The sequence below is a fragment of the Alligator mississippiensis genome, chromosome 11 (assembly GCF_030867095.1).
Source record: "Alligator mississippiensis isolate rAllMis1 chromosome 11, rAllMis1, whole genome shotgun sequence".
NCBI classification, from domain to species: Eukaryota; Metazoa; Chordata; order Crocodylia; family Alligatoridae; genus Alligator; species Alligator mississippiensis.
This window is the reverse complement of record NC_081834.1, coordinates 62,021,559-62,033,685: the sequence shown is the minus strand read 5'-3', so window position 1 is coordinate 62,033,685 and position 12,127 is coordinate 62,021,559. Positions and strand designations below refer to the sequence as shown.

Sequence of the window (12,127 nt, the reverse complement as noted above, 5' to 3'; positions counted from 1 at the left end):
CACCGAACACCTAGACACGTCCCTTTTTCTTTTCTAGCGCCTATAACACCTCATTAGTCTGCTTCTATCCGCCCAGCCCTAACCCCGCCGACCAAACCACCCAACCGCGTCACACGTAATAGTGCCCAGCCGCTGCCAACAGTCGCATTTAAGAGCTCGGAGCCTCGACGGGCGTCCGGCGGAGCCAATCGGCCGCCGCCGCGCCGCTCCTCCAATGGGAAGCGGCGTAGCGAGAGGAAGTGCTCGCCCCTTCCTTGGCCCCACCTCGCCGGCCGCGGGGGGCGTGTCCTGGGCGAGGGGGCGCGGCGCGCCATGGCATGGAGGCTCAGTGCGCGCCCGGCCGCTGAGCAGCGCGGAGCTCCGGCCGGTGGTGGTGGCGGCGGCCCAGGTCTCCCTGCCCGCGCGGGCTCGGCCGTGGAGGTGATGAAGCGCGTGGTGCTGGAGCTGAGGAACCGCGCGCCCGAGAAGGTGAGCTCGGGGCCGCCATGTCGCGGCGGTGCCCGGCGCTGCGCGTGCCCCGACCCGGCATGGAGCAGCCCCGGGCCCCAAAACACCCCTCCTCGGCGTGCTCCTTACTACGCAGTTGTGCCTTGTGGTGCGTTCTCCTAATTATTCACCTCCTGACCGCGTATTATTATTATCATTATTATTATTGCAACGATCAAATTGTTTTTGGACGGGCCAAGGCTTCTTCTGCCCCCTGCGCTGCTTGTAGAAAAGTGAAGGAGGGCTGGAAGCCCCTGCGCGGGGCACGGGCTCGCCGCGGTCGCTGCTGCGGGCATCTGTTCTCGTTGTTCGGCTGATTTTCGGGGAATTAGGAACTTGCTTTTCTTTTCCGCCTCCCCCTTTTTCCTTGGGTGATCTCCGAGTCTGGGTCCTCCCCCGCGATGCGCCCGCCATCAGTTTCTCGGTTGTGTCTGGGGGTGAGTTTTGGGGGGGGACGTGTTAAAGTATCCTTGTTAAAAATAAATGAATAAATGGACAGCTGCTTTTCTTCGGGGCGGGGAGAAGCCCGAAGTCGCGTGCCCCCGCTCGCCCGTCCCTCCCGCGCTGGCGTTGCTGGCAGGACGGGTCTTCAGTTATTTTTACCTTCTCGCTGGTGGAGGTTGTGAACAGGTCGTAGCGGCACCGAATCCATCTTCAAAAAAAAAAGGAAAAAAAAAAAGACCCCTTTTTTTCCACCCCCACCCCCCGAGGTGGCTGTAGGCAGGGGGTATCTGATGCATGGTTTTTCCCCCTGCTGCGTAGGGAAAGATTGTGGCCGCGCTTTGCTTTTTAGGAGAGGGTCGTGGTTTTACTTAATCTCCTGTAGTAACTTCATTGACTGCAGTGCCAGCTGCATGGAGAGCAGGCTGATTAACAGCAGGGAAGCGGAGGCTGCAAGTTGAACTGGGCCAACAAATGATTTGTCGCTCCAGCAGATGTTTTTGCATTTAGGTCAGTAAGGACGCTATCGACTGGCGTGTCTTGCTCTCCCCAAGAATAAAGTCCAGATAGGTTGATATTGCAAAGTGCTTTTACTCCACCCCGGCCTGGGTGACTGACGGCACAAAGATTCCCTGCATAAAAACTACTCCGATAAACAGTGTATTTCTTAACAAGTTGACTGTCGGATTCTTTTTTTAAAGCCTTTAAACTGTGGCTGGAGTTACCCCACCCCCCCAAAATGGTTTCAGTCTTTCCCTTTTCTTCAGGGCAAAGCCTGAACAACTTTGGGACTTGGAAACCACGAAACAATTCAAAGCTGGTCTCTCTGGTCAGCGTTTTCTGCAGCAACATGAAATAAGATTGTAAACCTGAAACAAATGAGCAGCTCGTGCCCACCAAAATAACTCAGAAGTCGCCAGTGAACAAGTGACTTTTTTAGTCCTCTCTACAAATGAATCTTTCAGAGCTGAACTTCCCAGACTGGTGTTGCGTTTAATCCTTTTTGTTTGCAGCCGGATTGGTAAAATAGCAACTGTGGTCAACCCACCGTTGGGGACATGGAGGACGGACAAGCAGAAAATGGATTTTTGCCTACAAGACGTTCAGCGACACAGAGTAAATGCATCTAGAATGAAGAAGCAAATGCTTCAGTCTGGTGCATTATTAACCTATGGTACTCTCTGCCTCAATATTTTGAGGGTCAAAGCTATAGGGTTTGCAAGAGGATTTGGTGCTTTTTTCTGGCAAGCGAGGCTATACCCCCTTATTTTAAATAGTGAATGGGAATATAAACCCTCATCTGGGCATGAAGCAACCATTAAGTGATGGCTCTGGAAGGAAACTATATAGGTAGGTCATTCTGTAATTGCCTAGTTGGCTTCTGGCTCCTTGCTTCTTCTGATGCATCTGTTCCGGCTTTCATCAGAACCAGGACCGTGGGTTTTTGTCCGGCCCTGTAAAGGACTGCGATTGTGAACTCTGTCTTGGTGGTTGTGCTTTCTGAAGCCAGCATGTTAACAGAAATAAATTAAGTTTTTATCTTCTGGTTCTCTGTGATGGTGCTTCATACTCTGTTTACTTCCTCTCAAGGTTGATATGGTCGATGAGTTCAGACAACTCAAGTTCAGGTCGTCCCAGATGACAAGTAAAGCCTGTCGTCAGGCTGCTGGTTTGACCCGAATTGCTTGCTTGGTTGAGGGTCCCTATTAAAGTAATAAGTGACGTTCTGTTTTGTTTCAAGGTGACAGAGTTAGTGCTTGATAACTGCTGATCCAGCAATGGCGAAATTGAAGGTCTGAATGACTCCTTTAAAGAGCTGGAGTTTCTCAGCATGGCCAACGTAGAGCTGACATCCCTGGCCAAGCTCCCCACCTTGAGTAAGCTCCGAAAGGTATGCATCTTCAGACAAAAACCCATCGGTTCTCTCCTGCCAAAGTTGTATACCTTGAAACACAGCAACAGTTAAACTACTTGCGTATTTCCATAGTCACAGTCACGTTTGCATCTCATTGAAATGTTTTCCTAAACATTGCGAACTTAAGAATTAAGTCTTTAAGACCCTGAATGTAATTAAAGCTGGTTTCAAACATTAATGAGCCAAAGTACTGAAAAAGCATCACTTGAAAACTGTTAACGATGGCCATCCCAGTCTGTTGTAAAGAGAGGGGGTCGGGAGCAGTCGCATTAGGTGAAGTGCTGGGAACACTGAAATCATTGTTCGTTACCTGTAAGGAACCAGTTTCAACCTAGTCTGTTGACCTAAAGCCTGTACGAAGATCCAATGCTATGTTTCACATCCCCGTGTAAAAAATAAAGCCTGGAAATATTTTAAGTTTGCATCATACTAAGTATGCTAACTGAACAGTTGGGATCGGTGAGATCACTTGCCGACTTACAGTAGAACATGATTGAGTGTCTGTCGGCACCCAAGTATGAAACTAGTTAATGAATTATCACTCTCAAGTGCAGGTGTGAAGAGCTTCTGAAATAAATGTTAGGCTCTAAAGAGACGTACATGTGATCAACATGGGTTGCTATGTTTTTAACCAGATTTCATTTTATGCAAGTAATCTGAGGTTTTACGGGCTGTACAGGAAGTCAATAGTCTTGTGATGCATTTGTTCTTTCAATAAAATACAGGCTCTTGATTTTGATAGCAATCAAACCAACCATCTAATTATCCAACTTTTGTGCGCTGTAGCTGGAATTGAGCGACGACGTCATTTCGGGAGGCCAAGAGGTCCTGGCAGGAAGATGTCCAAATCTCACACCTCTAAATCTAAGTGGCAACAAAATCAAAGATCTCAGCACTGTGGAAGCCCTTGTAAGTACAAAGTCAGATTCTTAGAAGATTGCAGTGTGTTAAAGAAGTCAGAATCTTTCTAGCATTATAAAAGAAAAATAACAATAATTTTATCATTGAATGCAAATGTAAAGTTTGTAAGTGCCTGACGATAGAAGGTCATTGCAAGTAGAAGGGATAAGTACAACAAACACAGTTGAAATAGGAAATCAATAAAACACAAAAAGATAATAAACAAGATGGCTTTAGTGTGACATTCAACAGAACTGAACAGTATGCAAAAAGTAAAACTCTCACTATTTCCCAAACCTTGGGTAGCTTTTTGTTGCCAGTTCTGGCAACATTTGAATCTTCTTTTTTCTGAATTTCTGTATCCCACTTAGGCCAGTATTGATTACTCCTATTGCAATACATGCATCATCTGATGGTTCATTAGAGACAGACTTGTAAAGACACTGTAGTAATCAATTTTGTGTCAGCCGTGGGGTTTACAGGAGGAGATGTATTCAAACTTGTGGTCTGTCAGCGATAGTTCTGTATTCCCCCGTATTTGTTTTCAGTGGTTAAAACGCATTAAAAGACACCGTGATTTCTTTAATAACAACCGATTTCTGCGGAAAAAGAAGTGAAACTGCTTGGTTAGTAAATGAAAGGTATCCACAAGACCATTTTTAACAAGTGGTTTGTGGCCTAGTAAAAACAGTTCACAAATTTTTAATTAAGTTTTTGGAAGCAAGGTGCTAATCTTTATGATTAATTTTGCTGTTCTTATTACTAAACACAGGCTAAACAAGTGTTTTAGAAACTTGGTAATGATAGTCTGCCTTGCATCTCACTGGTTCGAGTTGTCACAGAGATAAAATTGTTTCTATTTAAGTTAATTATACTTGTTGCATACTTGTTTAAGTGCCAAAACTACCCTCTGAAAGTGGTGTCTCTTACACATGGCCCCCAAAACCGCAATTTCTTAGTATCACTGAAGTATTGAAAAGAACACCTCAAGCAGCTAATGATTATAATGGGCTACAAAACCCAGATCTCCTACTCCCTAAGCAGGATTACCTCTATCAGCACATCCCATAGCTGCCCCATTCAGGCCATGGAAAGCTGTCTGTCCACCAGGCATGGTAGGATTGGTGCTGGGACAGTTGGCTGTGCTGACCCCAGAGAATGGGAGAGCCCTGGGTGATTAATAGGATCATATGGGGCTTCCAGAAACAAAGACATGCATCTTAATGGGAAGTAACCTGGGTCACAGCTATTTCAAAAGCAAGTGTAGAGGGAGAGGTGGTATCTCTGGTCTTATGGGGAAGGAACTTTGACTGTCAGCACCAAGACTTCTTAAATGAACTCTGGACAATGGGGAACAGCAAAGGAGAAGAGAAGGTAGTAGGTATACGTAGTAAAATCAATGACATTTAGGAGGCAACAGTCCAGTACTTGGAGGTACCAAATAGTTATTTCATCTCAGTGAGTCATTTTTCATTCATTTTCAGCAAAATCTCAAAAACTTGAAGAGCCTGGACTTGTTCAACTGTGATGTCACAAACCTGGAGGATTACAGGGAAAGCGTTTTTGAGCTGCTTCAACAGATTGCCTACCTAGATGGGTTTGATCAGGAAGATAACAAGGCCCCTGACTCGGAAGACGAGGATGATGAAGGTAACGTCTCTAAACATGCAGTCATGAGTTATGCCATTCAGTCGGTATCTAAATATAAAATTGGAACTAGAGTGACTGTGCAACTGCTGGAGCACAAATCAGCTACATTTTTGAAGTGTAGGCCAGTATCAAATACTGCTTCTGTTGAGTAATGAGGGCGGGGGGAATGCGCTTGCAAACAGTGTAGTCATGGGTGCTGTGCACAGTTAAAGGAGAGTTGCACGTAGGAAAACATGAGTACAAATCTTTTTACTGAGACATAACTATATAAAAGCAGTCGTTTTATTGCTGATACCAAAAGCTTTTGCTTTTTTTTGGACCCGTCATTTTCATATTTGATTCTGTAGCTCATTCGGTTTTTAGAAGCTTATTTAAGATGAGTTTACAAACAAGCCTTTGAGGTTTAAGTGAAGCTGTAAGGAATTGATTACCTGCCTTTCAGGAGGGGATGAGGAGGATGAAGAAGATGAAGATGAAGCTGGTCCACCAGGAGAATACGAAGAAGATGAAGATGATGCGGGTTCAGATTTGGGGGAGGGTGAAGAGGAGGAAGAAGTTGGTCTTTTATACCTGATGATGAAGGAGATCCAGGTAGGACTTTCCCTTTTCTACTGTAAGACTTAGGATTTCCTTGACACTGTCTGATTATACATGTGTAATAATTTAAACTTCTCTAAGCAGAACCGTGTAAATCCACTATCAGATGTGAGCCATAGGCTACTTTAGAGAGAGACCTTTTACTATCAAAAAAGTGCGTTGCAGTAGGAGAGCCACTTCTCTTTGGTGTTCTGCATTGTCTTGCTCAGTGAAATGCTTCAAGGTTCATTACTGCGCTGCCTTGAAGAATTAGTGTTGTTATCTACCAGGTCACCAGGTCAGATTTTGAGGAGAAAAACCCCCTTCCAAAGCTAAAAACGAAATCTCATTTGAGGATCTGAGTAAGAACTTGGCAGTAATTCTTTGAGAAAATGAACGAACACTTGATTGGTGGGGGTGGCAATATTGGTAGAAACCTCAATATACTTAGTGGCTTCTGTGTACGGCGGCTGCCAGGAGGTGAAGAACTGCAGCATGGGCTAAAGAAATTGGGAACTAAAGTACTCCTAATGTTACCACAACACAGCTTGGTAACAGAGGAAGGACTCCTTTCATTTGTTGTTGCTGGGGAGTAGGCAGTAGCCAACATTAAGCACACACGGTTCAGAAAGTCCCGTCTTAACAATTTCAGTATATTTTGGAAAGGGAAAATGAGGACTGGAATCAGCATAATTATACACCAGCTAAACCTGAACTTGAATAAATCCAGCAAAAGCACATCCTAAATTTACGTGTCGGTTAAAGATGAAATTCCAGAATGAATTGCTAAATGCCTTTAAACTTTTACCAGATGTTGTAAAGCATTTCATTTGGCAGATAATATATTTGCAAAGATATTTACCTATATGCAAAAAAAGCTTTAGTTTGTCCTCAGTTCCTGCTATTGCACTTATACTACTGGAGATCTTGGTGTATGTGTGTAACATTTCTAGGATTTCATGTAGCCAAGCCAAGTGGCCTAAATTTGTCCAGTTACCCCATTTATAAAGCAACTTTTGTTTTGTTTCGAAACAAAACAGCTCTGGATGTATAAACTCTTTTTTCTCCCTTCTTGTTTGACTTCCGTTACCGACAAAAAGGGTTCTTCTCAGCTGTTGCTGTTGTGGGCCACTGAATTTTGTAATGCTCTTCTTGAGACATTTTCACAGCTAGTTGGCATAATCATTAGGTCAGAAGTAACAGCAGAAAAAGACTCTAATAAAAGACTCCAGCCTTGGTTTTGTACATCTTTGCTAACCTGATAAGTGTAATACAGTAAATTGGGACTCTGGTCTGTACAAATGTCTAGTAATAAAAACAAATTAAACATGATCTTTAAACCTCAAAGTGCTGTTTTAATCTTCTGCAAAGCACATGTCATTACAACCTAAGCATACGGTAGTTTTTAAAAAATCTCTTAATGTTCTGTATCTTGAAGGATGAAGATGATGATGACGATTACGTCGAAGAAGGTGGCGATGAGGGGGAAGAAGGCAGGTTCTGCAAAGCGTGAAAGCTGTTTGTTTTGTTTTTTTAAACAACATGTCCATTCTTTTGGCATCTGTAAATTAGCAAATCTCAGCTTGCTGCCATTGTCAGCTTATGGCACATCTGTTCAGCTCATCTGTTTAACACCACGTAACCCTTGGATGAAATGGGCAAAAAAAATCTTTTACGTTTAAAGGTGTACTTGGTAGTCCTGTTTGTCTGAGACATAAAGACATACCAAAAACTAGAACTCTTGGTTTCAAAATGATACCTTTTATTAGACCAACTGGGAAATGGCATTTTCTCCCCAACGGGGAGAACCTTGTTGGGGAGCTGGACACAGGGTCCAGTGTGTCATTAATCAATGCCAGCCTTGTGTCACCTGCAGCTATAATCCTGGGGAGGAGGACCCTTACCATTCAAGGGGTGGGGTGCCCACCATTTGAGGTACCTGTAACACGTCCCTACATCGAGCGGAGAGGCTGTGGGATGTGCATAGACGCGAGTGTGCTGGAAGGGGCTCCTGTCCCCATCCTGGCGGGACGTGATATTATGGAGCTAGAATACCTGCCCAGGGAGGAGGGCCACCTCCTAGAGCTAGAGCCAGAGCCCTACCGTGTTAATGTGGTGACCCGTGAACAGAGCGGAAAGGCTAAGGCGGGAGGAGTGGAAACTTCCCAGGGCCTGGTCACCCAATTGGCTACAGAGGCAGAGGGGGAGGAAGGAGAGACTCTGACTCCCTCTGACTGCAAGCAGCCCCTGGCCATTGAGGAAACCAGCGACCTGGAGGTGGGGTTAAGTGACAGTCCCGGGGAGAAGTCTGGTCAGTCAGTGGCAGAGGAAACAGACTCTTGGGGAGAAGTTGGAGGACGCCCCTGAGGGTGGGGGTGCACTACTTACAGGAGCACCTGAGCTCCCTGCTGATTGCTTAGCGGGGCAGGAGGAGTTCACGCAGGAGGTTCTGGCGGACCCCAGCTTGGAGGAACTCCGGCAGAGGGCTCAGGAGTCGGAGACGGAGTTCACCCCAGAAAAGAGGGAACAGGTGGTCTGGGACAAGGGACTCCTTTATCGGTCGTGGATACCGAAGAACCTGGCCAAGACCTGGGAGCCCTCTCGCCAGCTCTTAGTACCTCGAAAATTCAGGCAACAATTGCTTTCCTCAGTTCGTGATTAAGCTTGTGCCGGTTGCATGGGCAGGGAGCGGACGCGCCAGCGGCTACAGGCGAACTTCTCTTGGCCCAGAACGTGACGGACTACTGCAAATCCTGTGAGACGTGTCAGTGGATGGGCAAGAGTGGGGGCAAACAAAGAGCTCCCCTACAGCCTCTCCTGATCATCGAACAACCTTCCTACAGAGTGGGTATAGACATTGTGGGCCCGCGGAGACATCGGACCCACAGAGGGAAGAAATCCTGACTCTGGTGGACTTTAGGACACGGTACCCGGTGGCAGTTGCCTTAACCTCCACTGAGGCACCCGTAGTTGCGAATGCCCTGACTAACATCTTCTTCCAGCTGGGTTTCCCCTCCGAGATCCTGACTGACCGGGGTGGGAACTTCCTGGCCGAGGTGATGAAGTGCTTGTGGGAGTGCTGTGGGGTGAAACACCTTAAGACCACAGCCTACCATCCTCAGACAAATGGGCTGATGGAAAGGTTTAATGGGACCTTGAATGGGATGCTAAAGGCCTAGGTGGCCTCTAATCCCAATGACTGGGATGAGAAACTGCCACATCTGCTCTTTGCCTACCAGGAGGTGCCCCAGGAGTCCACTGGGTTCTCGCCATTCGAGTTGATGTTCGGGAGGCGAGTTCAAGGTCCTCCCGACTTGGTGAGAGAGGAGTGGAAAGGGAAGATCCCTTCCACAAAGACCTGTGGTGGAGCACGTGCTTAACTTTTGTCAGAAACTGACTGACATGATGAAGGTGGCACGAGACTCCCTGGCCCAGGCGCAGGAGAAGCAGAGTGTCTGGTATGAGAAAAAGGCTCGCTTGCGTACCTTCGAGCGAGGCAACAAGGTCATGGTGTTCCTGCCACTAAAAGCGCACAAGCTGCAAGTGGCCTGGGAGGGTCCCCAGCTCATCCTGGACAGGCTGGAGGATGTGAGTTATGTGGGAAGCAAGAGCAGGTCACAAAAGACGCCTAAGGTAGTGCATGTGAACATGCTGAAACCCTACATCGACTGAGGGGAGACGGTGTTCTGGGTTTCCCCAGCTGACAGCTCACCCAAGGACCCGGAGGAGCCGGTTGTGCACGGTGACTGGGATGAAGAGGCAGGGATAGAGGAACTCCACCGGCCGGATCATCTGCTGTCCCAGGACAAAGAGAAGCTGCTCACCGTACTCAAGGATTACGAGACAGTGTTCTCCAACAAACCAGGTAAAACGCACCTGGCCGTGCACACGATAGACACAGGTAGTCATCGCCCTATCCAATCCCGACCCTACACAATCAATGCCAGGGTGATGGAGGAGATAAAGCGGGAACTTGCACAGATGAGGGAGTTAGGGGTGATCCGGCCTTCAACGAGTCCCTGGGCCAGCCCGGTGGTACTCATCTGGAAGCAGGATGGCACCATTCGGTTCTGCGTGGACTACAGAAAGCTGAATGCCATCACCACCCCTGATGATTCATAGATTCATAGATGTTAGGGTCGGAAGGGACCTCAATAGGTCATCGAGTCCGACCCCCTGCATAAGCAGGAAAGAGTGCTGGGTCTAGATGACCCCAGCTAGATACTCATCCAACCGCCTCTTGAAGACCCCCAGGGTAGGGGAGAGCACCACCTCCCTTGGGAGCCCGTTCCAGACCTTGGCCACTCGAACTGTGAAGAAGTTCTTCCTAATGTCCAGTCTAAATCTGGACCTCTTCAGCCTCTGCAAGAGAAGGTTGAGAGGTGACCTTGTGGCTGCCTATAAGTTCATCACGGGGGCACAGAAGGGAAATGGTGAGGTTTTATTCACCAAGGCGCCCCCGGGGGTTACAAGAAATAATGGCCACAAGCTAGCAGAGAGCAGATTTAGACTGGACATTTGGAAGAACTTCTTCACAGTTCGAGTGGCCAGGGTCTGGAACAGGCACCCAAGGGAGGTGGTGCTCTCCCCTACCCTGGGGGTCTTCAAGAGGAGGTTAGATGAGTGTCTAGCTGGGGTCAGCAAGGGGGAGATAAAGATTATTTTGAAAAACATTAATTTTCTCACAATCTTTTCATGATTCATTTTTGCTTGCTTGCTTGAACCCTGGCTGCCTGGCACCTTGAATGGTGCATATCCTGGTGCAGGGCAGGACCACTCAGCTCGGCTGTGTCTGATGCAGCTCCCAAACTCAGATGCTCCAAACAAGCTAAGGGTGCAGCAGAGGATTGTAGCCAGGACAAGCAGGGTCTGTAATGCCTCCTGACAAGTGCCCTGCCAAACGCACCCCCGTGAGGCTTGTACAAAAAGGATGTGGCCAAGTTGGAGAGAGTAAATGGCTGTGGGACTGGGGGGCAGGATTTGTAAGGAGAGGCTAAGGGAACTGGGTGTATTGAGTTTGGAAAAGAGAAGACCGAGAAGGGATTTGATAGCAGCCTTTACCTACCTGGTACGGTTAAGGGCTTGCAGACCAAGCCCTACGAGAAGAGACTAGGGCACCTGGACCTTTTCAGCCTCCGCAAGAGAAGGTTGAGAGGCGACCTTGTGGCTGCCTATAAGTTCATCACAGGGGCACAGAAGGGAATTGGTGAGGCTTTACTCACCAAGGCGCCCCCGTGGGTTACAAGAAATAATGGCCACAAGCTAGCAGAGAGCAGATTTAGACTGGACATTAGGAAGAACTTCTACACAGTTCGAGTGGCCAAGGTCTGGAACGGGCTCCCAAGGGAGGTGGTGCTCTCCCCTCCCCTGGGGGTCTTCAAGAGGAGGTTGGATAAGCATCTAGCTGGGGTCATCTAGACCCAGCACTCTTTCCTGCCTATGCAGGGGGTTGGACTCCATCATCTCCTGAGGTCCCTTCTGGCCCTAACACCTATCAATCTGTACCTGCAGGGTGGTTTCAAGGAGCACAAAGCTGGACTGCTCTCAGTGGCCACATATGAAAGAAGAAGACATAATAGGCTCAAAGTCCTGCAAGGGAGGGTGAAGTTGGATGTTAGTAAAACCTCCCTCCTTATGAGGGTGGTGAAGCACTGGAACTGGTTACTTAGAAGAAGCCTGTGAACATATGTTCACTGCCTTCTCATCTGCACCTTGGTTGAAGATTAACAAGACCACCCCAGGAGGGACTTGAACCCACAATCCCTGGCTTAGAAGGCCAGTGCCTTATCCATTAGGCCACTGGGGTTTCTTGGTGCCCTTTTTCCCCAAGGATGGGCTTCCCTGCCTGCGCCCATGTGTTCTCAAAACAACGGTGGACAATGAATGCTTTTCTTCTGGCACTGCAGAAGGACTGCCATTTACTGGGTGACACCACAGATCCCGCATCCAGCCTCCCGCGGCACACGGTGCTAGACAGCGGATGCTGAAAGGCAGAGCAAACCGGATCAGACCAGGGTATTTTGCACGGTTCCTCTTCCACTTGCAGCCTCCAGTGTTTAGGGTCTAGGACGCTGCGATTCAGAGGCTGTCTGCTCTAGAAGCAGCTCCTGGGTGGCCCCATGCTGTGCTGGACGGCAACGCGCTTCTCTTCAACCCCAG

At 47.8% G+C, this 12,127-nt stretch overlaps 1 protein-coding gene and 1 non-coding gene across 3 annotated transcripts; one reads left to right on the top strand and one right to left on the bottom strand.

Annotated features, from left to right (window-relative positions):
* The first annotated feature begins 342 nt into the window (after window positions 1-342).
* LOC132244186 (acidic leucine-rich nuclear phosphoprotein 32 family member E-like) lies at window positions 343-7,706 on the top strand. 2 transcript variants are annotated; one of them, XM_059715227.1, is made up of 6 exons: window positions 343-468; window positions 2,669-2,818; window positions 3,629-3,751; window positions 5,227-5,392; window positions 5,835-5,983; window positions 7,407-7,706. In XM_059715227.1, the coding sequence occupies exons 2-6, from the start codon at window positions 2,759-2,761 to the stop codon at window positions 7,479-7,481; spliced, it is 573 nt and encodes a 190-aa protein (XP_059571210.1). In that variant the 5' UTR covers window positions 343-468; window positions 2,669-2,758; the 3' UTR covers window positions 7,482-7,706. The 2 variants fall into 2 exon arrangements, with proteins under 2 accessions (XP_059571210.1, XP_059571211.1); XM_059715228.1 differs by lacking the exon at window positions 343-468 and adding an exon at window positions 498-595.
* A 3,995-nt stretch (window positions 7,707-11,701) lies between these two features.
* TRNAR-UCU (transfer RNA arginine (anticodon UCU)) lies at window positions 11,702-11,774 on the bottom strand. Its single transcript has one exon. It is a non-coding gene; the product is annotated as a tRNA-Arg (tRNA).
* Between the last annotated feature and the right edge of the window lie 353 nt (window positions 11,775-12,127).

What these genes read in the sequence shown, in the direction of transcription:
- LOC132244186 (XM_059715227.1), top strand. Translation starts at nt 2,759, where the DNA reads ATGGCCAACGTAGAGCTGACATCCCTGGCCAAGCTCCCCACCTTGAGT. An exon ending in CCTTGAGTAAGCTCCGAAAG is followed by an intron (nt 2,819 to 3,628) that starts GTATGCATCTTC and finishes TGTGCGCTGTAG; the next exon opens with CTGGAATTGAGCGACGACGT. An exon ending in GGAAGACGAGGATGATGAAG is followed by an intron (nt 5,393 to 5,834) that starts GTAACGTCTCTA and finishes CCTGCCTTTCAG; the next exon opens with GAGGGGATGAGGAGGATGAA.